The sequence below is a fragment of the Lepidochelys olivacea genome, assembly GCF_965140295.1.
Source record: "Lepidochelys olivacea isolate rLepOli2 genome assembly, chromosome: 18".
Classification (NCBI taxonomy): Eukaryota; Metazoa; Chordata; order Testudines; family Cheloniidae; genus Lepidochelys; species Lepidochelys olivacea.
The window spans coordinates 11,202,813-11,230,030 of record NC_140428.1 but is presented as its reverse complement, the minus strand read 5'-3'; the positions used below and the strand labels follow the sequence as shown (position 1 = coordinate 11,230,030).

Genomic DNA, 27,218 nt, shown 5'->3' with positions numbered 1-27,218 from the left:
CCCAGTCGGCACGGCCCCAAGGCACACTGGCCAGAGAGTGTGTGCTCCAGTGTGGCCACCCCAACTGCATGGCTTAGCAGAGGCAGCTCAAAATATCAGCCAGCACCTGCAGGCACAGAAACAGGGACCTTTGGCCACTGACGATGTCATCAGACAGCTGCCAAGCGTGCACCCTGATCCTTCTCTCCTCTCTGCTGATTGGCTATTGGCTCCCACCTCCTCTGAGGCAATCCCAGGATCAGGCTCTTTTGCACTGATATAACTATGTCCGCACTGGGGGTTGCACCCATTTCACTATGTCAGTAGAAAAATCACAGCCCTAAGTGAAATAATTCCATTGGTACAAAAGTGGTGTGGAGACCAGACCTGGCAGGGGACTCTAGGAACCGGAATACAAACAATAAACACCACTGCTGAACCCGCCTCCGCTGGGCTCCCTCAAGGCCAGGAAGGAGACTCCAGCAGGCAGGGCATTCTCCTCTAGCAAGGGCGGGCTCCATGCAGCCAGAGGAACAGTGCCACTTTCACTTACTATTACAACTCAGGGAACGGGTGGCGGAGGCAGGTAGCGGGGAAGCAAGCTGACTGCGAAGGGCCCAGGCATCACGCTCCTGACAGAGCAGATTAGGGGCTCTGGAGCCATTTATTAATGTTAGCAGAACAATTGGAAAGAATTTTCAGGGTTTCATTGGCTCAGCAGCAGGACGAGGCCCTGTGCGCCTGGCAGGCGCTGCACAGACTGCCAAAGAGCTGCCTTGCCCTCGGCACACAGTAATTACCTCCGAGATCTCACGTCCATTGTTATTTGTTATTGTTAATTGGAAGATTTTCTGCCTATTTGCCCTGGGTAATTCACCCAGCAAGGGGCTGGATCTGGAAGATTTCCTGCTCGGAATGCTGCAGCAGGCGACCTGCGCCCTTGGCGACACACAGGACGCCTTACTCGCCAGCCAGGCAGCAGGGAGGTCGCTGCTAGCATAGGCCCTGCTGGGACCCTCCACGGGAAAACAGTGCCCTAGGCAAGCAAAGACACGGCCTCCGATCTCACTGTGAGCGACCGGGAAGGCTTTGGAAGCCTGCTATGATCCAGGATTAAGGTTCCATGTGTGACGAAGTGGGATTGTTCTTAAGGTTTCCTCTGAATACTGTGGGGGTGCCTCAGTTTCCCCTAGGCATTTCTTAAGTCTCTAGGTGGTGGGATAAGGAGGTGTAATTGTTGCAGAGCAAAGGGCCAGTGTACATAAATGGCCGACACTCTGTCTCCTGGCAACTGATGGCCTGGGTCCTTCCCCCCTGCAAGGTGAGAGCTAAAGATGTTGGAGAACAAAGGAATCAGGTGACCTCCTGGCCTGGGAAAGGGACAAAGTCCAGAGGAGGAGGACGGGGAGAGTGAGTCAGTTGGGGCTGACTGGGGACATGGAGTGAAGTGCAGACGTGGTTGTCTGGCTCACTGCCCCTCAAAATGGACCCGGCTGACGGGTCCTGTTTTCTGTACCTACAAGCTCTGTTTTAGACCATGTTCCTGTCATCTAATAAACCTGGCTGAGAGTCACATCTGACTGCGAAGTTGGGGGGCAGGACCCTCTGGTTGGGAAGCATACAGAGGGGCAGAGGATGCTGAATGCTCCGAGGTCAGACCCAGGAAGGTGGAAGCCGTGTGAGCTTCTTGCCCTGCCGACAGTCTGCTCCCAGAGAGGAGACTTCACCAGAGTCCTGCCTGGCTTCGTAGGGAGCAGTTCCAGAGCATCGCCCACAGTCTCCGTGACAACTGGTGGCAGAGGTGGGATGTACTGCACCTCGTGGATGGCGTTTCCTGCAGTAAGTGACTGGGGAGCAGTAAAACGAAGGGGGGATAACGAGGACCAGGCATGATGAAGGCTCAGAGAGGGACGGTCTCAGGGGCCGGTTAACCCCTGGGAGTGTGTGAACAGCGAGAAGGACTTTTGCAGTAACAGCGTCCCCCTGGGGATTGCAGCGAGCGGTCCCGGGGTGGAGGAGTCTGCAGCTTGACCCTGGCAAAGAGGTGGTGACCTCAAGAGGGGCTGGTATACTAGGGTTCTCCCTGGAAACCGTGGGGAGCTGAGAGCACACAGGCCTGTGAGTCCACAACAACTTGGGAACAGTGGAGTGATGGCCTCTCACCATCTCCTTAAGAAGGTCATTGTAACCCTGTACAAAAAGAGAGCGTTGCGCATTGGAAAGTTCTCCAAAGCACAGTTAATCGTGCAGCTGGAGGATGATGACCGCTCTAAGGAGCAGATTCCTGACCCAGATCGGGGAGGATCTGGGAGCAGCTGGAGCAGTAGCCAGGCATCCCCAAGACTCCTGTCCCTGACCAGATGGGGGTCTTCATGATCGGGTTCCCCATCGGGGGATCAGAGACGGATGGGATTGGAGCTGAGTCCAAGAGAGCAAGAGGACTGAGAGAGCCAGCGAGAGCCTGAGAAAGAGCTGCAGGAAAAGCAGCAGCAGCATGACCTGGTGAAAATCATGGAGCAGGTCCTCAAGAAATCAATTCTGAAGCACTTAGAGGAGAGGAAAGTGATCAGGAACAGTCAGCATGGACTGAACAAGGGCAAGTCATGCCTGACTAATCTAATCGCCTTCTATGATGAGATAACTGGCTCTGTGGATGAGGGGAAAGCGGTGGACGTGTTGTTCCTTGACTTTAGCAAAGCTTTTGACACGGTCTCCCACAGTATTCTTGCCAGCAAGTTAAAGAAGTATGGGTTGGATGAATGGACTATATGGTGGATAGAAAGTTGGCTAGATTGTCGGGTTCAACGGGTTGTGATCAATGGCTCCATGTCTAGTTGGCAGCCGGTATCAAGTGGAGTGCCCCAAGGGTCGGTCCTCGCGCCGGTTTTGTTCAATATCTTCATAAATGATCTGGAGGATGGTGTGGATTGCACCCTCAGCAAGTTTGCAGATGACACTGGACACAAAACTGTGTCCAGTTTTGGGCCCCACACTACAAGAAGGATGTGGATAAATTGGAGAAAGTCCAGCGGAGGGCAACAAAAATTATTAGGGGACTGGAACACATGACTTATGAGGAGACGCTGAAGGAACTGGGATTGTTTAGTCTGCGGAACAGAAGAATGAGGGGGGATTTGATAGCTGCTTTCAACTATCTGAAAGGGAGTTCCAAAGAATCATAGAATAGAATATCAGGATTGGAAGGGACCTCAGGAAGTCATCTAGTCCAAGTCCCTGCTCAAAGCGGGACCAATCCCCAATTTTTGCCCCAGATCCCTAAATGGCCCCCTCAAGGATTGAACTCACAACCCTGGGTTTAGCAGGCCAATGCTCAAACCACTGAGCTATCCTTCCCAAGAGGATGGATATAGATTGTTCTCAGTGATAGCAGATGACAGAACAAGGAGTAATGGTCATAAGTTGCAGTGGGGGAGGTTTAGGTTGGATATTAGGAAAAACTTTTTCACTAGGAGGGTGGTGAAACACTGGAATGTGTTACCCAGGGAGGTGGTGGAATCTCCTTCCTTAGAAGTTTTTAAGATCAGGCTTGACAAAGCCCTGGCTGGGATGATTATTTGGGGATTGGTCCTGCTTTGAGCAGGGGGTTGGACTAGATGACCTTCTGAGGTCCCTTCCAACCCTGATATTCTATGATTCTATGGTGGAGCGGAAAGGCATAGGGGACCTCCCAGGGGTGAGTGGGGATCAACCCCGGGATGTCAGTTCCGCAGGGAACCTTGACACTAAATTGCTGCCCCTGGTTAAGGGGGGGGGGATGTGGATGCCCACCACACTGCCTTTGAGCAGGCTGGTGATTTGAACCAGGGGGACTCTGCAGAAAAGCTCTGGTGTCTAGCTCCCTTGTTGGGTCCCAAGACCATGGACACCATCAGCCAGATGGGCGGTGTGGTAGACAGGCTCCCACTCCTGACCCCAACCTATATGTCTGTGTGGAGTCTCCTGGATTCAGGCCCCTCGGACCCTCAGTGGGAGCGGAAGGTGGCGGTCAATGGGAAGACATTCCTGGGGTGGCAAGACCCTGGAACAGAGAGAACTGTTGTCAGGCCCTGGGTGGTGCAGCCTCAGATGCTGAGGGGCTGTGAGACCTGGGTGAGGGTCCTAGGTCCTAGGGATGAAGCCCCTCACCCTGCCGATGGCCCAGATCCCTGTGCAGAACCAGGAGGGGTTGGGCTGGCTAGTTGTTGGGGTTCTCCAGGATATCAGCTGTGAGACCCTGTTGGGGGGTGACTGTGTCTCTTTGGGACCGGATCCAGGCCCTGCTCCTGTAATGGCCAAGGGTTTGAATTTGAATCCAGGGAACCAATTGGCGGAGAGGGAAATGGTCAGTGAAAATGCAGATGACCTGGCTGGCAGGAGGGAGGAGCTGCTAGGCTTAGGATACCTGCCAACCTGTAACCAGACCCCTGGGGCTGGGTGGGACAAAGAGATTTTCCCTGCCCCCCTGCACACTGGAGAGGGGGCTCACACTGGCTCTGATGCGGTAAAGAGAGCAGAGAGCTCGCTGCCTGCCCCCACTGGGACAGCCAGGACAGCGCTGAGCAAGGGGGCAGATAAGACCCCAGCTGAGGGGGGGGGCCCACAGGCAGGGCAGGATGGCTGCTAACCAGGTTTGCCTGGTCCAGAGGCGCTGCTGGGAAGTGATCCCATGGCAGGGAAGGGGCTTTGGACATAGTGGGGCACCTCAGCAAAGCGATCTGGTTGGGGAAGAAATGCATCCTGGTGGTGTTGGATTTTGCCAACCGCTACCCAGGGGTGGGGCATCTGCCCTCTGCTGAGGCAGACATGCTGCTGACCATCTTCAGCAGAGAGGGGGTTCCCAGCGAGATCCTTACAGAACAGGGGTCCAATGTCATGTCAGCCCTGCTCCAGGGCTTGTGGGAGAATTGTGTGGTCTGGCCTTGGACATCTGCATATCACTCTCAGTCCAAGGGGCTGGTGGAGAGGATCAGAGATTGGCCCATTCTCCAGACCGAGAAAAGGTCCAGGCCTTTATCAGGATGGCGGGGTACTACTGGGGGTTTGTATCCCACTTTAGCTCCCTAGCTACTCCCATCACTGAGCTATGTACAAAGGAGAAGTCAGACAAGGTGGTCTGGACCGAGCAGCGCCAGAGGGCTCTCTGTGCACTGAAGGAGGCTCTAACCCAGGGCCTGGTAAATCTGGTAAACCCGAACAGTGCCAAGCCCTTTACAGTGTTCACCGATGCCACAGACACAGGGCTGGGCACGGTGCTAATGCAGGTCGATGCGAAGTGGGGGAGACACCCCATTGGGTGCCCAAGCAAAAAGCTGCTGCCCCAGGAAAAGAATTACGTGGCCATAAAGAAGAAACGTCTGGCCATGGGGCAGGCCCTTAAAGAGCTGCAGCCATATCTATTGGGGCGGTGCTTTGCAGCGTATACTGACCCCTCTGCCTGGATATGGCTGCATCCAATGAAAGGGGCTGATGCCGAGCGGCGGGTGACAGAGACACATGGCCAGAGGGTGGCCAAAGTCAAGACGGGGGCTCTTAACCAAGAGAGCCCGAATCACAGTCCTCCAGACTGGAGCGCTGGGAGAAGACCTGATCTCAGTTTGAACCCCAGGGATTTTGGGGTGGAAAAAGGGCACGGGCTGCATAAACTTTCCCAAATGCGGCCTGCGAGTGCCATCGAGCACACCCGACCTAAGGGAGGGCGTAAAATAGGAAGGGCCTGGTGTAACTCCCACCAAGGAATGGGAGAGATGATGGGGCATCCATGGGAACCCATTGGTGGGTTCGAACTTCCCCAGGTCGCCAGCTAAAGTGACCTTGCTCAGTTCGGTCTGGAAGGGGGAGAGATGTGACGAAGTGGGACTGTTCTTAATGTTTCCTCTGAATACTGTAGGGGTGCCTCAGTTTCCCCTATGCATTTCTTCAGTCTCTAGGTGGTGGGATAAGGAGGTGTAATTGTTGCAGAGCAAAGGGCCAGTGTACATAAATGGCTGACACTCTGTCTCCTGGCAACTGATGGCCTGGGTCCTTCCCATCTGCAAGGTGAAAACTAAAGGGTTGGAGAACAAAGGAATCAGGTGACCTCCTGGCCTGGGAAAGGGACAAAGTCCAGAGGAGGAGGACCGGGAGAGTGAGTCAGTTGGGGCTGACTGGGGACATGGAGTGAAGTGCAGAGGTGGTTGTCTGGCTCACTTCCCCCCAAAATGGAGCCGGCTGAGGAGTCCTGTTCTCTGCACCGACAAGCTCTGTGTTAGACCGTGTTCCTGTCGTCTAATAAACCTCTGTTTTACTGGCTGGCTGAGAGTCACGTCTGACTGTGGAGTTGGGGGGCAGGATCCTCTGGCTTCCCCAGGACCCTGCCTGGGCGGACTTGCTGGGGGAAGCGCACGGAGGGGCAGAGGATGCTGAATGCTCCGAGGTCAGACCCAGGAAGGTGGGAGCTGTGTGAGTTTCTTGCCCTGCAGACAGGCTCCCAGAGAGGAGACTTCCCCAGAGTCCTGCCAGGCTTCGTAGGGAGCAGTTCCAGAGCATCGCCCAGGGACGCCGGGACACCGTGTATGCCTGGCAGCCGCTGCTTGTGCTGCATGGCTCCTGCAGCGCAGTCCTCCCGCGGCACTGTGCCTTGGTGAGTGGCAGGAAACGAATCAGCTACATTCTGTCCAATCTCGGTCCCACCCGGAGCTGCTTACCCAGGTCCCCGTGTGCAGGGGGAGAGGTAATGAGCATTTCCATTATTGTAAAATAAACAGCTATTGGACACATGTGTAGTTCCCATCTAGCCCTAAGGATGCAGTCTCCAGACTATGTGCTCATGTATGAAAGCAGATATCCTGTTTTATGGCATAAGAACGAGGCTCACAATCCCTTAGACATGCGACAGGATATGATGCTATTGGCCCAGTCAGCAGAAATCTGACTGGTTTTACTTGTCATTATAATAGTGATTAGATTTTGCACTTAATCTGTGGCTCGTAAGAGTGAGTAAACAGCCTTCTCCCTACTTTACAGATGGGAAACTGAGGCAGGAGGTGCTGCAAGTCTTACCCAAAGTGACACAGTGAGACATTGGCTTCGATAGGGACAGAGGCCAGCTCTCTTGACTTGGATTTCTTTGCTTTAACCACTAGACATGCTGCCTATGGGTAACGTGTCAGGATTAATTGAAACACAGAAGACTGAACAGTCCAGTTAAGGGAAGTTTCTCACCGTGGCGAGGGGTGACTTAGCCACACAACAGCAACTGATGTTAATGAAAGGCAAGAATTAAAGATCACAAGAAGTGCAGAAAATACCTCCCACCAAGCCTTGCTCCTGGGTTCGCAGTGGGGAAAAGAACATAGGACAAGGCCTGCCCCACTGCAGGTGAGCTGGACTAGACCCACAGCTAGCAGCGATGGTACAGAGACAGAGCAATCAGCCCTGCCCCAGTGCAGATGGCCGTGCCAGATGCTTCATAAGGGGTCCCTTTCATCCAGAATGTTTCTAGGCATATCCGAAAGCAGCAGGGGAGCAAGAGGAGCTCCAAGATCCCTCACTAACTGTTAACCTGCTGCAGTCCTCGGCCCACTGATTAGATCCTCTCCCTCCCAGGCAGTCATCTCAGTAGCACACACATGGAGAGGAAGGGTCAGTGGGAGCAGCCCTGTCCCCTTGGGCTTCAGTTCTTCGCCATTAGAACTTCAAAGGCCTCCCAAGATTCCCAGCCAGGCTCTGTCCCTGGAACACCTTTTGCATTGATAATTAAACTCTTTGCTGTGTTTTCCCGACATGTCTGTTCTCTGCCTCTCAGTTACTAACCCACTCAAACAGCAGAGTGGTGAAACTGAGCTCCCCTCTCCGGGCACCCTCGCCAAGCAGGGCTCTCAACTCCCCCACACTCTGGGTTCTCCCCACTACTGGATCCAGCACAGCACCATGAATAAACCAAAGCAGAAAGCAAGCATCAGAGTCACGGCCTCATAGAATCATAGAATATCAGGGTTGGAAGGGACCTCAGGAAGTCATCCAGTCCAACCCCCTGCTCAAAGCAGGACCAATCCCCAATTAAATCATCCCAGCCAGGGCTTTGTCAAGCCTGATCTTAAAAACTTCTAAGGAAGGAGATTCTACCACCTCCCTAGGTAACGCATTCCAGTGTTTCACCACCCTCTTAGTGAAAAAGTTTTTCCTAATATCCAACCTAAACCTCCCCCACTGCAACTTGAGACATTACTCCTTGTCCTGTCCTCTTCCACCACTGAGAATAGTCTAGAACCATCCTCTCTGGAACCACCTCTCAGGTAGTTGAAAGCAGCTATCAAATCCCCCCTCATTCTTCTCTTCTGCAGACTAAACAATCCCAGTTCCCTCAGCCTCTCCTCAGAAGTCATGTGTTCCAGACCCCTAATCATTTTTGTTGCCCTTCGCTGGACTCTCTCCAATTTATCCACATCCTTCTTGTAGTGTGGGGCCCAAAACTGGACACAGTACTCCAGATGAGGCCTCACCAATGTCGAATAGAGGGGAATGATCACGTCCCTCGATCTGCTCGCTATGCCCCTACTTATACATCCCAAAATGCCATTGGCCTTCTTAGAAACAAGGGCACACTGCTGACTCATATCCAGCTTCTCGTCCACTGTCACCCCTAGGTCCTTTTCCGCAGAACTGCTGCCTAGCCATTCGGTCCCTAGTCTGTAGCGGTGCATTGGGTTCTTCCGTCCTAAGTGCAGGACCCTGCACTTATCCTTATTGAACCTCATCAGATTTCTTTTGGCCCAATCCTCCATTTTGTCTAGGCCTCTCTATCACTGGCCTTTTTTGAGTCAAGTTTGGATTTTTTATAAAATATCTGCTCTCATTCCAGCAGGAATGGCTGTGGTAGAGTTCCAGAGGGTCAGACTGAATGATCACAGTGGTCCCTTCTGGCCTTGGAATCTATGGAAAGGGGGCAAGGAATGGGCACCAGGAATGGGCGCCCCCTGCAGGAGGCAAACCGGGCAGTGGCATGCTTTCCCCATAGACCGAAGCAGTATTTTCAAGAGACAGGTGTGGCCAGGTATCTGTAGCCAACCATTTAATCAGCGAATCAGCAGAGCGGCCAACCCCGCAAGCCTTCAACACCGTGAATCAGGCCTCTAAACATTATCAGACTTGCTTAAAACCCATGAGATTTTAAACAATAACAAAATGTCAGGTCTTTTTCTTGGCCTTCTGTTCTCTACAGGGTCACACTTTCAAGCTTTTCTCCACAGCAATGAGGGGGCTAGAAATGTACCTTCTCTTGAAAAGAAAGATGAAATTCTCACGACTCCAGGATTTAAGAAAAAATCAAATCCTGAAAAATTCACAGTAAAACTGGGAGTTGGTATCACTGGAATATGGAGTTTGTCCTGTCCAGGAACAACCCATGAATGGCTCCAGATTGTTTGTTATTCACAGAATCATAGAATATTAGGGTTGGAAGGAATCTCAGGAGGTCATCTAGTCCAACCCCCTGCTCAAAGCAGGACCAATCCCCAACTAAATCATCCCAGCCAGGGCTTTGTCAAGCCTGATCTTAAAAACTTCTAAGGAAGGAGATTCCATCACCTCCCTAGGTAACGCATTCCAGTGTTTCACCACCCTCCTAGTGAAAAAGTTTTTTCCTAATATCCAACCTTAACCTCCCCCACTGCAACTTGAGACCATTACTCCTCGTTCTGTCATCTGCTATCACTGAGAACAGTCTAGATCCATCCTCCTTGGAACCCCCTTTCAGGTAGTTGAAAGCAGCTGTAAAATTTTTGATTTTGCAGTGGATTGTTTGTCCACACCAGTTACAGCCTCCAGACTGGTTCACTAAATCACATGCTATTCTTACTGACCACAATGTCCAAACCTGGATGCCTGAAGTTAAGCACCTCCCAAGCATGGGCGGCGAGTTCTATGGGCCCGTGGTGCCTGGGCACCAGGAATATTCCAGGGCCTGGCTCCAGCACTGGTCTCTCCCTCGGCCCCACCTTCCTCCCCGGACGCCCCCGCCCTGTGCATCCCCTGGGCCATTTAAAACAGCCCGGGGGCCCCCACTCACCACCGGCAGCACAGGAGAGCTGAACGGCTTCCTGCCTGCTCGCTCCACATGGCTGCCGGCACCTCCCTGCAGCCCCTGAGTGGGGTTGGTCTGTGTCCCGCCCCAAGCACCCCAGAGGCCAATGGGAAGCTGCGGGGGCAGTGCCTAGGGGTAGCAGAATGTGGAGACTCCCGGCCCCCCCGCTCTCCCCAGCCCCTCCCAGAGCCTACACCCCCCCTTTGGCCCCCAAACTCCCTCCCAGAGCCTGCATCCCTCACCCCCTCCTGCACCCCCACCCCTTGCCCAAGCCTAGGGCCAGCACCCTGCACACAAACTCCATCCCAGAACCTGCACCCCAGACCCCTTCCCCCACCCAAACTCCCTCCCAGAGCCCAACCTCTCACCCATCCTGCACCCCAATCCCCTGCCCCAGCCCAGGACCTGCACCCCAGACCTCCTCGCCCCCACCCAAACTCCCTCCCAGAGCCTTAGGCAGGTGGGGGGTGGAGTTTGGGGGTGGAGCTTGGGGGGGCGGGTTTGGGCACCACCAAAATTTCTACAAACCTGCCGCCCCTGCACCCAATGGGCCGGATCCAGAAAGGTGGTGAGCACTCCAGGCCACTACTGCCTGCAATAGAAGCTGCAGCTCCTCAGCAACTTTGAAAACCTGGGTCTATCCCAGGGATGGGCAAACTTTTTGGCCCAAAGGCCACATCTGGGGATAGAAATTGTATGGCGGGCCATGAATGCTCACAAAATTGGGGTTGGCGTGTGGGAGGGGGTCAGGGCTCTGGGATGGGGCCAGAAATGAGGAGTTCAGGGTGTGGGAGGGGGCTCTGGGCTGGGGCAGGGGAGTGAGGTGGGGGGGATGAGGGCTCTGGTTGGGGGTGTGGGCTCTGGGGTGGGGCTGGGGATGAGGAGTTTAGGGTGTAGGAGGGTGTTCTGGGCTGGGACCTAAGGGTTCTGAGGGTGGGAGGGGGATCAGGGCTGGGGCAGGGGCGCGGGGGAGGTTCAGGGGTGCAGGCTCCAGGTGGGGCTTACCTCAAGTGGCTCCCAGAAGCAGCAGCATGTCCCATCTCTGGCTCCTAGGCGAAGGTGCAGCCAGGCGGCTCTGCATGCTGCCCTGTCCGCAGGCACAGCCTCTGCAGCTCCCATTGGCTGTTGTTCCCGGCCAATGGAAGCTTCGGGGGTGGCACTTGGGGCAGGGGCAGCTTGCAGAGTGGAGCCCCCTGGCTGCCTCAACATGTAGGAGCCAGAGCGCGGCCATGCCACCTCTTCTGGGAGCCATGTGGAGAGGCCACTGACCCTGATCCCCGGCTGGAGCATGGCAAGCCCCAGATCCCACTGGCCAGCAGGAGCTCAAGGGCCGGATTAAAACGGCTGGTGGGCCGGATGCGGCCCACGGGCCATAGTTTGCCCACCCCTGGTCTTGCCCTTAGCAGCAATAGCACTCGTGCTGGGAAACATTGGTCTTGGGGGTACCTGGAGCTTTATTTTTCACCGGGAGAATAATGAATGACAAATAAATCGTCCCCACTGACTCCAGGCAGCACTCTGTCCCCCTCTAGTGGCGACTGGGCCACATTTAGAGATGGATGAGCCTGCTAAGGTAGCTGGCCTTCTAACTCAGACAGCTGAGTCCCCTCCATTTAGCTCCAGAGGACCTAGGTTTGATTCCTGCTGCCAGCAATCCAGCCAGGGCGGGGCATTACAAATCCGTTCGCTGGCCTGTGAATATGGCTCTTTGCAAATGAGAGGGGCTCCAGTAACTGTAGGTCTGGGGCCAGCTGGATGCTGCCCCGCACATTGCTGGAGCCTGGCAAACAGAGGAGGATCAGAGTGCTGAATAACAGCCCCAAGGGGCCTGAAAGCAGCATGTGGACTCTGGGAGGGGCCTGACCAACATATGCACAGACGTCTTGTCTGACTGCTCCCCAGCTCTCAGGTAGGAGTGCAAGTTCCTCTGTGTCACAGGCCTGCTCCTTCCCCTGCCCAACTAGCTTGTCAGCGCGCCCCTGGCTGGCGAGTGTGGGAATCCGAAGAAGGGCTACGGCTTGTTATACGTTCAGGGCAGGAGACTGAGGAGGGGGTGGGAAAACCCAGTGGGCTGGAGATGAAATAAGCAGCTGCATGGAACCGTTCAAGGCCCGGAGGCGTGAGACGAGGCGAAGGAGAAGGAACCCTCAAGAGCCATGGGAGAGGACAGGCATTGTGGGAGCAGATGGAGCCCAGGGGGGCCAGTGAGTGGAGGGGTCGCTGCTGCACTTGCCCCATCAGCAGAGAGAAGACACGGCTAGTACCAGTGGGATGGGCAGCGCTTTGTGCTGGGAGAGCCCAGCAGCAGGCCACTGGGAAGAAGGATGGGTGGATAGAGGTAACAGCCCTGCGCTGTGGGAGCGTGGCCCTGGGCATGGCTGACCTTAGTCTTTGGGGAGAGAAGTTATGGGTGTCCATGCAGGCTCCTGAGGGGAAAGCGGAAGGGAGGAGGCCTGAGTTGGGGACTGAATCAGCTGGGGCAGGAGCCCAGAGAATGAGATTCATGTCTGGCCAAACCCATAAAGTTGAGCTACAAGAGGGAAAGGCCGAGGCTCAGAGCTGGGGAGGGAAGGGGGAAGGAGAGAGGCTGAGCTGTGGAGGCTGTCGACCAGACTCCAGTGAGGAAGCGGCTAGCAGGAATGGGGAGTGGATCCCCTCTTCTTCCCCAGAGGAATCTCCTGATCCAGGTCAATGGATCCAGTGCCCAAGAAATATGGGAGTAGAGACTGCCCCAGTGAGGTGGTGATCAGGAGCTGAGCTGCCATGTGGTGCCCTCATGCTGACTTTGCTGTGTGAGGGGGGTGCTGGCCCCACAGGGCAGCTGTGTGTGTGACATGCCAGAGGGCCAGCAGAGACCCAGAGCCCAGGACAATGCCTGGTCGAAAGACAGAGAAGATGAAAGAGCCCTGGGTGCTCTCAGAAGTGGCTCCTTTAAGTGAATATGAAACCTCTTGATGAGCAGCATCTGCCACGGAGCTCGCCAGGAGAAAGGAGCCTGGAGCAGCACAGGGCAGCGTCTCACGCTAAGAGTCGTGCACTAGCAAGAAGAGAGAGCAGTCAGTAGCGAGAGTGCAGACAGAGCCTCCCAGGCACTCGGGCTCCCCAATCGCACTGGGTGCAGGGGGAGCATTAGCTTGAAAAATGAGCCTTGTTTTCTTTACTCTCAGCTCCACCGTGATGCAATCACACTTCTCTCCTTTCTAACAGAGCCTAGCCAGCTCTGGACGCCGGTTGACAAGATTCAGCTCTGTTCCATTCAGAGACTCTTTGCAAACCAGAAGCACGAGTTACGCATCGTTTGGGTTTTTAGTAAAGTTCTGCTGAAAATATTCCAAGCAAATGCTCAGCCAGTTGGCTGCTCTGTGCGCTGCCTTAGCTCTGCTTTTCGTACATCCTTCAACAGTTCTTACTGCACCTCTGCAGAGTGCTCACACAGACAGTGTTTCCAAAAGGGGCCACAGATTTTGGGTGCCCAAGTCAAGACACCAGCCCCCTGGGTGTCATCAGTCATGCTGAGCACCCCAGCGCCAGCCAAAGTCTGGGGGAGCGGTGGGGGTCTCAGAACATGGGAAAGTCAAGCCCCAGGTGTCTTGAGAAAAATCTGAGACACCCACATTGGAAACCCCTTTGAAATTGATCCCTTCCCGCCCGGAACGAGAGACATGGGAACAACTAGGAGCATTTCGTAGGTTTGGCTCAGAAGCACTCACCTGAACTTCACCCCTTTACACATATACAAATGATGGGTTTGCAAACATGCTGAGCACAAATGTGGTATTTATCTGCTCCAGCATGTGAGAATAATTTCCACCACAATCTGCTCAGTTCTCTTTCCTCCGAGGGCTAGATAAGGTGTGACCCCTGGTCCAGGATGGTGGAGTGGCGGGAAGGAGAACACTCCATGCACAACCTGCAACATCAGGGATCCTATTTTACTGGAAAAATCTTTACATTAATAACAAAGTGCAGTTCAGTTTTACTGTCCAGCACCACCTGCTGGCAAGCCTGTCAAATCTCAAGGCCTTCTCCTGCAAACCTGCACGTATGTAAGGTTACTTGAGTAGTGCCAAGGGGGTCACTCAGCTGCGGAGTTTCATCTATCAGTATTTGCAGGATTGGGCCCATAACTGGTCAATTTTTCCATCTGCTCTCGTTGCTCAGTCCGGGGACGGGGACGGGGACGGAGATGGAGTGTTGATTTCCCTTTAAGCAGGATTTTCTCTTCAGTGACAATCCCCACAAAATTCATCCTCTGCTGGCTGGTTTTGGTGCAGCCCACGCACTAAGAACTACTGGGGAGATTATCCCTCCTTTCGAAAACCTTTTCTTCCCCTAGCTCCTTGAGTTACCGATTGGCAGCATCCCTCCATACGCATGCTCTGCCTTGCCAGGATTCGAAGAGGTCTGTCTCTGAAGTGAACAGGTTTGCCTTAAATTCTTTTAATCAAACCTCTTGCTGGTTGATCCCAAGCAATAGAGATGAGGATTTTCAAAGGTGCCCAACTCCCATGGGATTTGGGCTCATCACTCCCTTGGGCTGCTTTGGAAATCCCAGCCTTAGTGCATCAATCCTCTGGGTCAGGTCAGCTCCCAACCAGCCTCCCTTTATTCTCTCATTCCTCTCCTGCCTGATGGCAATACTGTGACGTTTGTCACCTGACACCAATGCTGCGCTTTGCTGCCCTTTCCCCTGGATTCTGGAGCTCTCCATTGAATGGGCAGAGGTGTGAGAGTGGTGAGTGATCTGGGATGCCTCCATTTTTGGATGTCCAAGTCTGAGACACCTAGGCCCAGATCTTCAAATGTATTCAAGGCACCTAACTCTCATTGGAATCACTGGGAATTAGGCACCTAAATAACTTTGAGGATCTGGGTCCTGATGCATGGTTTTCAGAGGAGCCCCACAGGCTCCTACTGGCTTTATCTGGACTTGCCGATGCTCGGTATCCACTTGGAGGTAATCAGACTCTGTGGCCACTTTGCAAAAGTGTGACGTCCATGTGTTCAGAGACATGTTGCTGGGCTGCAATTTAAATTTCCTGGATATGTTCACACCTAGTCTTTCAGAAGTCATCACTCTAGTAGGCACAGGCCCGACTGATACAGGTTCTTACACCACATGGCTCAGCATCACTACTACACACACTCTGTAGGTACGCTATCAAGTGTGCACAGCAGCTCCTGTAATCTGTACGGTCGCTGTGTCGGGGTCTTGGCAAGAGGTGTGGCAGAAAGTGGTTCATCCTTCACAACTGCAGCTGTTTTAGGGGTGATGCCTGCCTGGTCTTTCTGCCCGGATCCCCATGAGAAGGACAAGGCAGCACGTTTTCAGGCTGCCTCAACATGTCCCTACTACGGACGCATCCCACAGTGGAATTTCTTAGAGCTAATGCTCTTTTTACTTTGCATGTGCAATACTTGAAAAAATTATTTGCAGTGCCCAGCATTCTCGCCTGAGACCAATGTTCCCAACAGGTTGCTCTCGGTAACTTCCTGTGCCACTCGTGGCTACTAGTTTTGTGTACCCATGGAGCTCAGCTCTCCCTCTAATATTGCACCGAACCCACACGTGGAGGCCCTGGCATTTCTACCCCTAGGTTGGAATTTTTAGAGCTGGTTGAAAGTTTTTCAATGGAAAGGATTTTTTCCTCAGAAAAATAAATTTGTAATTGACATTTTTTACAACAATTATCAACACTGTTAACAATTTTTAGGATTTTTTTGCAAAAATGTTCATGTTAATTTCAAAACAAATTCTATTGAATGATTCTTGAATTCATTATCAAAATGGTCATTCACATAACTGGGGTTTTGGTAACCAATAAAGAGAACACTTTTGGTAATGAATTTAAATTTAAATTTATATTTATCATTATATATGTTTATATTTATCAAAATAGTTATCCACATTTGTCATTTACCAAAAACTGGATTTTCAGTACACAGCAAATTGTAATAATTATTTTGATAAAACTTAAACTGTGAAAAAAATTCTTGAAAACTACGTCCATTTTGAATTCTGCAAGATGAAAATAACTCCAACATTTTTGTAAACATTTGTTTTCAGTTTTGAACCAGCTTTAGAAAATACTATTAACAGGAGAAATTAAACAGCCTTTAAGATGTGCTCAGACCCCATCCTAGTATGAACCCTTTGGCACCCCCATATAGTCACACCAGTCTCTGCTTTCCACCAACATTCTTGTAAACAGAAAACAACAACAACAAAACCACTCATGCAGGCATTCACAGGAAACAAAGAACAGGGTTTGCAAATTTTGTCCAAGCCAATTCACAGGTTTTATTCAAAAATTCACAAGTCCTTTTTGCACTGTTCATTCATCTCTAATGATCTACAGGAAGAAAATCTTTGTTATTTTCCCTATTCCTAAATGCTAAAACTGAATGTAGCATCCTCAAAGCATTACAGCCGTAAAAGCCATTCCCTCTCTCTTTCAGATATTTACTAGGTGAATGATCACTTCCTCATCACCACTGGAAGCAGGGCTGAAAAAATAATGCACACTGAATAAATTATCGGATGAATTTTGCCTCATTTTCTATCTGAGCACAGAGCCCATTAATGAGATTACAACTGGAAGATTAGGAGGGGAGAGAGGAGTCTGTGAAATGATCTCTCCATTAAGCTGTGGTCCACATGATGCTCCCATTTAGGCACCACAATAAAGAGCCAAGTTTTCAAAAGAACACTAAACACTGAGCTCTTTTGAAAATATGACCCCAGCTGTGGGACGGAGCTGACCACTTACAAATCTGGGCCTGAGCACTTTTGAAAATCTGCTCCTGTAAGCAAAGCCCATTAGGCAACTTGGAGAATCCCTCTGTTAGCTGTCTAGAGGGTTTCCCCCGTCGCTCTATTTTACAAGTTAGATTTGTACAATGGGAATTACTAGGATCACTCTTCCCTTTTTCTTTGAAGACTGGTACCTGTATTTGCTATTCTCTAATTCAGGGCACCTCACCACTTTCCTTGATTTTTCAGAAATCGCTATCAGTAGCATTTTCTCTTCTTCCCTTACCCGCCCCCACTTCCCTTCTCCCCTATGACTGGAGGGGTGTTAATGGGCCACTTTGCCTTGAATTGTCCCCTGAAATATGGGTTAACTATTTATGCTGAACAATCTGTCCCACCTTGTATTTAGCTGTGACACTCTGAGCACATTTCCCAGATCGGAAGAAGAGCTTGAAAACTTCCCACCAGAAGAAGTGAGTCCAATAAAAGATATGATCTCATCCACATTGTCTCTCTAATATCCTGGGACCAACATGGCTCCAACAACACTGTGAGTATCAGTAACACAGTAAATTTATCTGCTGCTTCTCTAAATACCCAGGCATGCATTTAATCCCAGACAGCTAATTTGGGCATGTTCAGATTATACAAATGCTTCCTCAGCTCAGGTTTGATTATGTTACGAGTTTTGAAGCAGATTGCAGATTTGAAGCATTGATTGATATCAGTGGGGATTTCTGATTAAAACCAGATGATAGAATATGGCTTATATTCTTTGTCAATAGTTATTTTTACAGGTTCTTCTGCACTCACTAATTGACCAAATTACTTTCCCCTCTTTTTCTGCCTGAAGATAGATTTTCAAACAAGTTCAGTATCTCAACTATTTCAGAGTGATCATTAATTTCTTCCTCTTCCTCTTTTATCAATGGATCTAGTGCTGGCCTGTCTCCGTAGTGTTTCCTTTTCCCCTGATATATTTGATAAATGCACTCATTCCCCCATTGGCTGCGTTAACTCATTCTGATCACTGGCTGCCTGTATCTTTTCCCTTCAAGCTTTAATTGACTCTCAGCTTTCCTGTTTCCTTGCCTTTAACACTATCCTGGTCACTCCTGGTTCCTTGCACAGGAAGGGTGTTATGGTTATGTCCAATACAACATAAATATGCAACATCACCGAGTCCTGATGCTGCATAGGAAGGTCTGAAACAAATCAGACCACGCTATGAGCCCAGGTTGGCAATACACAGGATGAACCCAGGATAACTGCACAATCACAGCACTTGGGCGTGGAGTAGTCTGCATAGCCCAGTGGCCTTTGTTCCTGGAGCACCATCCTCTGCCTTTGGGACTCTATTGGGGTGCTGTGATCTCCACGTGAGTGCAGAAAGCAGCTAGCAGTTAGCACCTTGCTTATCCATCAGGAGAGGCTGTGATGGGTAAATGTGCTCCAGGCTGCAATCAGAGCGGATGGGGGAGAAAGCTGGGCAGCTTAAATGGAGCTGCTTCCCTTTTACAGAGACGCCAAGAGGCTACATTTAGGTGCACCACTTATCAGTCACTCCCTGCCGCAAAGGGAAGCACGCATGGGATGTCCCACAAGAGATGTGATGAGGGACACAGAGAAAGATATGCATGCACACACCTATCTACCCAGACAGGCATATAATAATAATGCCCTCCCCAAAGTCACTTAGGGGATGCAGTGGTATTATAAACACATTCATGCCGATAGAGGTAGCACTTTAAACACTGCTGTCAGTTTGAAAGACTCCACTGGTTTGACAGATCTTTCCTAAACTTGAGAGGAAGAATGCAGGGCTGCTGGTAGCTCTCAGGCCAGAGGAAACACTGTTAAGTAGAGTGGGTTGAAAATGTTTTGACAGAACAATTTTCCATAAGAACATGCAGATTTGTCAAAAATCAAAATATTTTGTAGGAACACGTCATTACTGAAGAAATGTTTGATAGGAAAAAGTCAAGATGAATCTTGCAACTGTTTTATTTCATTTTGAAAAGGTTGAAACGTTAAGTTTCAGTGAGATAAAATAGGTTTCAGAGTAACAGCCGTGTTAGTCTGTATTCGCAAAAAGAAAAGGAGGACTTGTGGCACCTTAGAGACTAACCAATTTATTTGAGCATGAGCTTGCATGCATCCGATGAAGTGAGCTGTAGCTCACGAAAGCTTATGCTCAAATAAATTGGTTAGTCTCTAAGGTGCCACAAGTCCTCCTTTTCTTTTTGAGATAAAAATGTTTCGTTTCAGTTTCATTGTTTTGATTTGTTTCATTTTGACTATTTATTAATTACATTATATTATCCAAACAGAACATTTCAGTTTATTGAAACATTATGGGTCCATGATGCTGAAGCAAAAGTTTTCAGAATTTTTGCTCTGTGGGAAATTTTGGCTTTTAGTTCTGATTTGGAACAAAAATGATTTTTCAAAATGTCAGAATTTCCTGCACAACAGAAAAAGAATTTGCCTTCTCCAAACAGCTTGTTTGAAGTTCATCACTGAACAAGTCATATCAGCCCCCCCACCCACAACACACATCTCACAGCCCCAATCCTGCAAAGACCTAGCTCAGGGGAACTACTGACAGGCATTAAGTTACCCACAACTGTCAGTCTTTGCAAGATTGGGTCCTCATACGTAGGCAGAATCCTCGAGCATGGGGAAGGGCCCTGCAGGTGGAAAATTGAGCTCTTGTTCAATCCCTTTGGAAAGAGAGGGCTTGTTAGGTTTTGGTGGAATGGAAGGAAGAGTAGTCTGGGGCAGCTTCTCCATCTTACACACACAAACACACCCAAGACCCTCTGCACGCACACACCCAATGTGTGCACGTTAAACTAATTGATGCAGATGTGACTGAGAAGGACTCTCTGCTCTGCAGCTGCACTTTCCACCTTCTGGATTTACACCAGGTTCTAGCGCTCAGAATAAAATCAACTAGATCTCTGAACAATTCACCCCTCACACACTGCACACAGGGGCAGTGATGCCCGGGTGCCCACCGTGCCCAGCAGGTTGGGCACTCGGGGATGGTGGGAAGCATTCCAGGGAGCGGTGTCACTCTGGCACAGAGGCTCCGGTGGGCTGTGGCTTGCCCGACTGCATGTGGGATGCAGACACCCGAGGGCTCAGATTACAGGCTACAGATTACGATGGCTAAATGCAAATTAGACCCTCCGGTGCCAGGAATGGAGCCCAGTGCCCATCAACTGCTCTCTGTACCCTACCATGGCAAAGCCAAGCCCCAGAGAGGTTGGGAGCAGCCACCCCATTCATACCCCAGGAAGAGAGTTTGGGGAGAGAGCTACACGGGCTTTGATTCTTATTATAGTGTCTGAGTCTGGAGCAGTGTTAGGATGTGTGTGGGGAGGGGAACGCTGGTGGGAGAGGGTTAGACTAAGGTGGAGTGGTCAAGGTCCTTACAGGATGAGTGGCTAGGACAAAGGAGGGAGTGGGAAGGGGGATGGGAAGTCTGTGGAGAGAGGGCTGAGCCAGGGTGGGGTCAAAGGAATCCAGACAGGACTATGTGCAAGGGTGCTGGGCCAATGTGTGTAATGGCGGTGCTGAGAGCCATTGAACCAGACTGTAAACCCTGTATAGAATGGAAACCACACCACTGCCGCACCCCCGGCTGCAAGTGGTTTCCATTATATCCAGGGTTTACAGTTTGGTTCAATGGCTCTCAGTAATAAAAATTGTTCCAGCCCCCCGCCTATGACTCTGAAGCAGGATGATGGGGGTGGGTAGGGGGCCTGAAAGCGGGCACACAAGGGTGCTGAGCTGCAAAACGTGGGCTGTAAAAACCCAACCGCAAAATTGTCCCTCTCTAGAACAATCCAGCCCTAACAGACCTACCCCCGCCCAGTATAACCCTGCTCCAGGGAACTACCCCCATTCCAGGAAACTACCCCCGCCCAGTATAACCCTGCCCCGGGGAACTACCCCCGCCCAGTATAAGCCACCCCATACTGAGAGTAATCCTGGCTCCATACACACATGCCTGCCCAGTGTATTCTGGGTGCCACACACACACATGCCTGACATAACCCTCGGGGGTAGGTCATAGCACTGTCAGGCACAGACATGGCCCCACGAAACCACCACTGCCCGGTGCACCCCAGGCTCCACTGACACATCCCTGCCCTTTGTAGCTCTGGCCCCACGGATACATCGCTGTCCTGTGTGCAGGCAGCAGAGCAGTCACATCCCTGCCCCCAGCTACCCTGGCACCAGGAACAGATCCTTGCTCAGTATAACCAGAGGAACAGAAATACTTTGCAGCTGAATATAACTGTGCCACCATGGCTGAGCCCCAGCCTCATATAACCCCAGTGCCATGCGTACCCATTATACACTGGGCATCACAGGCTCATCAATGGCCGGGCATCCAAGACACATCAAGGCGCTTTGTATCCCCTGCATCCCAGACTGTCATATCGCTGGCATCATGGGCACATACGTGCTCAATATAATCTGAAAAAACTGGCAGAGTTCTGCCCATTGTAGTCCCAGAACCACAGTCACATCCCAGCCTAGTGTAACCCTGATGACACTGTGCTAGTCCCTGGCACTACATTTATTGCCTGCTATGATTCTGGCAACACAGACCTTGCTGCCAGCTTTTACCCAGGCAGCATTGACACATCTCTGCCCCACAGAAATCTGGTACCATGGACATATCCCTGCCCCACATTACCCTGGCATCAGTCACACTCAGCTACCAAGGATATTGCAGCATCAGAATCAATCAGTGTCCAGCATGTCCACGGCACCGCTAACAGGCCACTGGTCAGCGTAACCCTGGAACCATAGACACTGGGATCGCTGTGGTCCCACGGACAACTCTGTATTTTCCCAACACCACTGACAATGTGCTGCCCAGTCAAACCCTGCCAACACAGACCTAACCCTGCCTGGCATTCCCCCGCATCTCTCCAATATCACTGACATCACAGACTCCGCGCTGCCTAGTACGTATCTCCCCATCACGTGATCCACGCGTACCCCAGTCCCCACAGTCCAGCATTCCCCAGTGCGAGCCCCGCAGCAACAAATCAAAGCTCTCCCACCATTTCAAACCTGCAAACAAGCGGCGGGGTTTGGGGCAAGGGTCTGGGGTCTGAGGATGAGGGCAGATGAACGCATGAGAGTCAGGTCCGTCCCTGCTGGATCAGAATCCAGTCCCTGGTCCCAGAGAAGTTAGCGGTGTGAGCGAGAAGCCTGCCAATGGTCTCAACTCTTGGTACCTCTGTAGCTGATCAAAGGGTGGGGGGCCTGCCCCTGTCTGAGCAGCCGGGCAACCAGCAGTGCTGCCAGATCTGCGGTGTGGGGAAACGGGCACATGGGGCCAGGGGATGAATGTGGGTAAAGGGATGAGTGAAGCTGGGCTACGGGAGAGCTCACCTGGCCATGAGACAGAGCTAGTCTGGCAGGGACACAGAAAGCCTCCCAGCTGGGGAACCCAGCCCAGCACACAGCTGTCTCCAGGGGCACTTGCTCAAACACCTGCCAGCCCGGGAGTCATTTGCGTGGGGATGGGTTCAACAGGGACTCTGCTAAGACCTGAGCTGCCCCGGTGGCACAGCAGGGTGAGGGCCCCTGCACACGGCTGCCCCGGTGGCACAGCAGGGTGAGGGCCCCTGCACACGGGCCACCCCTGGGGCAACAAGGGGTCAGCTGAAGCCTGGTAAGGATATGGCGACACTGCAGGCCTGGGAGACAGACTCACGCTAGCAGGGTGCAAGCTAGCACAGGGAAAACAGCCATGTGGACGGTGCGGCTCCGGCTGCAGCTCGGTCTCCCACATGCATGTCACCCCCTAGGCGTGAGTCCCTGGCAGGGGGAGACTCGGGGAAAGGGCAGCCCAGCCCCACGTTGAGCCATAGGGCCAGGGTGACAGGACTCTGTCGATACAGGGCTTGCACATTGTTATCTGAGCAAGACAGTGACCGATCCCCCAGGGTGAGCTGGTGGCAATGCCCCTGACTGCTGGGGGGCCCAGATCCACAGTGGTGTTGGCCAGGGTGAGACGTGGGGAAGAACTCCAGCAGCAGTCGCGTACCTTTCCTGCACCACAGCCGGACCCCAGCACATCCAGCACTGCCTCCTCTCCAGAGGGCCTTTCCCAGGGGGCAGGCTGCCTGAGGCCATGCCCCTAGGGACCTGCTCTCCTCCCTCCATACTAAGCTGGTTCCCAGCCAGCACGATCCAGAGGCAGCTGAATTTCCAGCCCCCGCCTCACTCTCCTCCCTGTGCTGTAAAGAAGCCAGCACATGGGAATGTTCCCAGGAGCACAAGGCAATGGAGAGCAGCTTCCCTGGCTTCGCTGCCTGGGAGCTGAGATGCTCTGTCTGGGGGCAGAGTTAGCTGAGCTCAGGTGCCCAGCGCTGGGGTTAGTGTAGCCGCAGTGCTGCCCAGGCTCGCTGGCTGCTGCCCTTCGTGTGGCTGCTGAGAGGGCAGGGACAGCCCAGCAGGCAGCTCTGTGTAACGGGAGCTGGCACTGGGCTCTGGGGGGCAGGGAACTCCAAAGTGTGTGTGGTGGGGGTGGCAAAGGGTCACACACCCAGCAAACAATGTAATTAAAATGGAGCCGGGTGACCACAGGGCACTGTCTGACCCAAGCTGCAGGTCCCAGATTATGAGCCACCCCCCCCATGCACTTTTTTCCAGACCACTTTAAACACCACCTTTGAGTAAGAGGAGAAAGTTAGCACTTGGGCTCCACTGCTAGGATTCCCCTATGGCAAAGAGAAGCAAGAAACCAGCCAGGTAGCTGGGCAGCAGGGGGGTCAGGGACAGGGGTGATGGACCAAGGGGTAGAAAAACAGGCATAGGGATGAGGGAACTGGGCAGCAAGGCTAGACGAGTGCTGGGTCACAGGGAATGGGGAGAACCACTGCTCTCAGGGTGGGGATGTTTGGCCACCCAGTGTGGAGGGTGCCAGGTGAGGCTGGCAGATGGGGCAGCGGGGAAGGGGAGAAAGGCTGGGGACGATGGTAGCTGGGGCAGCAGGGATCTCATGGAAAGGCAGCCCAGACCCTGTGGTCAGCGCTGTGGGGGCGATAGGCAGCTGGAGGGGCAGAGATGGTGCAAGGATGCCGGGCTGCAGGGGACAGAGGCAGCAGGAATGGTACTGCCAGCGCCCAGGGGAGCCGGGCGGGGCCGGGCAGGGGAGCTGCGCCGCAGGGTCCCTGGAGGCTTCACAGCTGGCCACGTTGGAAGTTTCTGCCATTCCCTCCGGGGGGGGGGCCCGTCTGCACCGCCCGCTCTGTCCCTCCAACGCCCCCAGCACTGGCCGCCCCAGCCCCACGGTCCGGCGCGCAGAGGCGCGGCTCCGGTTTGGGCTGTAGCCCGGCCAGCGGAGAACGCCGCGGTTCCGGCTGCTCCGCCCGGCCCGGCAGGCCCTTGGCATGTGCCACGAAGTCCTCCTGCCCGGCGCTGAAGTTGGGCCGCACAACTCGGGCATTCGGGCGCCCGGCGGAGCGAGCGGTGCCAGCCCGGCCCCTGCCCGCGCTCGCCGGGCCACCCGGCTCCTACCTTCGCTGGTGGCGGCCGAGGCACAGGCGGCGATGGCGAGGAGCAGCGAGAGCGGGGGCGGCCGGGCCATGGTCCGCGGCGCGGCGGGGGCCGGGGCCGGGGCAGCCCGCCTGGCCGCGCTCCTGCGGGCGCTGGCGTGGGGGGTTCGGCGGAGCCCAGCCGAGCCGGCTGCACTTTCCACACTCTTGCTCGCGTACACCCAGCCAAGCTGCATGGGGGGCGGGAGCGAACTGCCCGTCACCGCCTAGAAGCCAATGGGATTCCTGGGTTTCAGAGAGCCCCCCCTTGTTACGGTGGATCCATCCTCCCTCTACCCCGGCCTCGTGCTGCTGAAACCGACCCCGGCGCTCGCTGGCTCCGGCTCAGCGCGGGGCAGGCTGCCGGGACGCCCAGCGTTACAGCCACCGCCTCCTTGGCAGGGGCAGCAAGGTGGCTGCGCTGCTCCCTGTCCCGGGCGGACCGTGCCCGGGACGCGCAGCAGGGCAAGGGCTGGCTGGGAGAGAGAGGCAGTGGATGGACGCTGGACAGAAGAAGCCGCGATCCCTCCTGTGGCGAGCCCGGGCTGGGGTGCAGGGGGGGCTTTGGGAGAGGCTGGAAAGTTCTTGCAAAGGTTCTCCTGAGTCCCAGGGCTAGCGTTTCTTCCGCAGCTGAGGGGGAGGAGTGGCCCTCCAGGATAAATCCCACACGTCTGGGGATGGACCAGAGCACTCCAGCGGGCTGGACTCCATGGGCAGGTTTTCTCTGAGCCCAGCACCCTGCTGCACAGAGATGCACACTCTGGGCTCTCACTCTGGTGCGTCTCTTGTTCTCTTTGGCCTTGTCTAGACGGGGAGCAAGGTGTTAACTGACAGGGTAGAATGAAGTGCAATTTAAAAAGGTGTCAGCCCAACTACCCTGTTTCCAAACGTGTCTGTACTAGGACCCAACACACTCTAGAGCAGCGCTGAATCAACACCTGTTCGCTAGGACCTTTTCCCTGGCCTGGCCACGCTTCCAAAGGAAAGGCCGTTCTGCCAGAAGGGACAGGGCAGCACTTTGTGTGCCCAGTGCTCTTGCCGCTGCTGCTCCAGCCACGGCCACGGCCACATGCTGGGCTGGTAATGCGGGTGCTGTAGTGTTTGTATGATGCAGTGATCCGATGGTGCTGAGAGAACGCAGACGCTGGCAGATACAATGGTCAGCCCTGAAAACCCACCATTTGCCAACAGCTGCCACAGTTGTTTCCTGGACTAAGTATGCTCTCCGATCTGTGTGAGGAGTAACCATTGGCAAATCCTGACGTCTGAATGCATTGTTGTTGTGACTTAGTATTTAATGTGCTTAGTATTGTCAGCTAGACACAAACTGCAGACAGGCCTGTCTCAGATTGCTTAGTCTGGACAAGACAGCTGAAGACAGCCGGACCCAGCCAGATGCAGACAGGGGGCGCTAGGAAGCCCAGAAAAGGGAATGGCTGAGATCTTTAGTCCAATGATGAATGTCCCATTTTAAGCCTATTTCAGCACATAGCATCAGCTGCGGTGCCACTTCTAGGACCCACTCCGGTCCTCACCCCAGTCCGGATGGGTAGCGTAGAACGTGAATCTTTTGGGGGGATCTGAGGAGACACCATTGCTCATGAAGGAGGGGCTGCTTTTCAACTCTTCCCTCTGCAGTACGTACTTCTGTAGTGTGGGGCCAGTCCACCGTGGAGTAATCCCACGGCCACCCGGACAGCTGCACCAGGGACAGTGAGACCATCCACCAGCTCAGGCTCACTTACTGAGATACAAAATCTTTCTCTTCCTCTTGAATGTCGGGGGCAGGGCAGATCCCTCCTGCCTCAGTGGGGAGTCCCCTCTTGTCCTGGGTTAGGTACTGGGACTGGGAGGACCGCTGTTGTCTGGGTCTCAGGGAATAGAGACCTGGCTGGCCCACTCCTCCAACTGATGCTGCTTCTCTTGTTGGCCAAGGCATTTCCTTTCAGAGGGCCCTGGAGACTTTTATAGTCCATCCACAGCAGGTGAATGGGAGTGCTCCAGCCTCACAAGGTGCTGTGTGTGGGGGCTGACAGGGTCCTGGTGCTCGGGACTGGTTCCCTGCTGCTGGATGCAACACCACCATTGGGGGGAGGGATAGCTCAGTGGTTTGAGCATTGGCCTGCTAAACCCAAGGTTAAATCCTTGAGGGGGCCATTTAGGGATCTGGAGCAAAAATTGGGGATTGGTCCTGCTTTGAGCAGGGGGTTGGACTAGATGATCTCCTGAGGTCCCTTCCAATCCTGATATTCTATGATTGGCTTCCTGAGGGCTTGATCCACTTCGAACACCTCCTTGGGGAGGTGTCCTTGCTGCAGAGAATGCTAGCCCTTCCTCTCCCAGTGCAGGTTCAACAATTCCCCCTTCAGGGAAATGAATCCGGAATCTGTCTAGGCATTTCCCCTGCACTCAGCATTGGAATGGCCTTGAGGTACCAGTCCCCAACAACTTGTTCATGGCCTGTCCCCCTGGGTAGCTGGCTGTCTGGAGATGTGCCGTAGAGCAACTGTGTCATCAGGGGCTTCATGGGATCAGCCTTCAGTTTAAGTCTGGGTCAGGGCTATAGCCATGGTCAGGTTTAGGGGCAGGGCCACATTTGTGTTCAGGAACAGAGAGAATTAAAGGTAGGGACAGTGTCAGGATTAGTCCTTAGGGTTAGGATCAGGATTAGGGTTCTAGCTGGATGGAGTTAGAGTTCAGATCATGCTAGAGGGGAATTTGGAGCTGTCTCACTGCGATGAGGCTCAGGGTGCTTCCCCCTAGCGGTGCTGGCCTAGGTAGGGTCAGGTGATCAGTGCCCTCAACCCCCATTAAGAGGATCCGGTGATCCCTTTTCCTACTGGAATTGCCTGTT

The 27,218-nt window shown here is 53.2% G+C and overlaps 1 protein-coding gene across 8 annotated transcripts in view; it reads right to left on the bottom strand.

The window, feature by feature from the left end:
- Positions 1–24,528, bottom strand: part of EPHA8 (EPH receptor A8) — a 130,881-nt gene extending 106,353 nt beyond the window's left edge. For 7 of the 8 annotated variants that reach the window (XM_084651365.1, XM_084651366.1, XM_084651368.1 and 4 more), the window contains exon 1: positions 24,348–24,528. In XM_084651365.1, coding sequence (XP_084507491.1) covers positions 24,348–24,417 — 70 coding nt within the window. In that variant the 5' untranslated portion in view covers positions 24,418–24,528. The remainder of the gene's footprint in view (positions 1–24,347) is intronic. The other variant, XM_084651367.1, reaches the window with a different exon arrangement.
- Between the last annotated feature and the right edge of the window lie 2,690 nt (positions 24,529–27,218).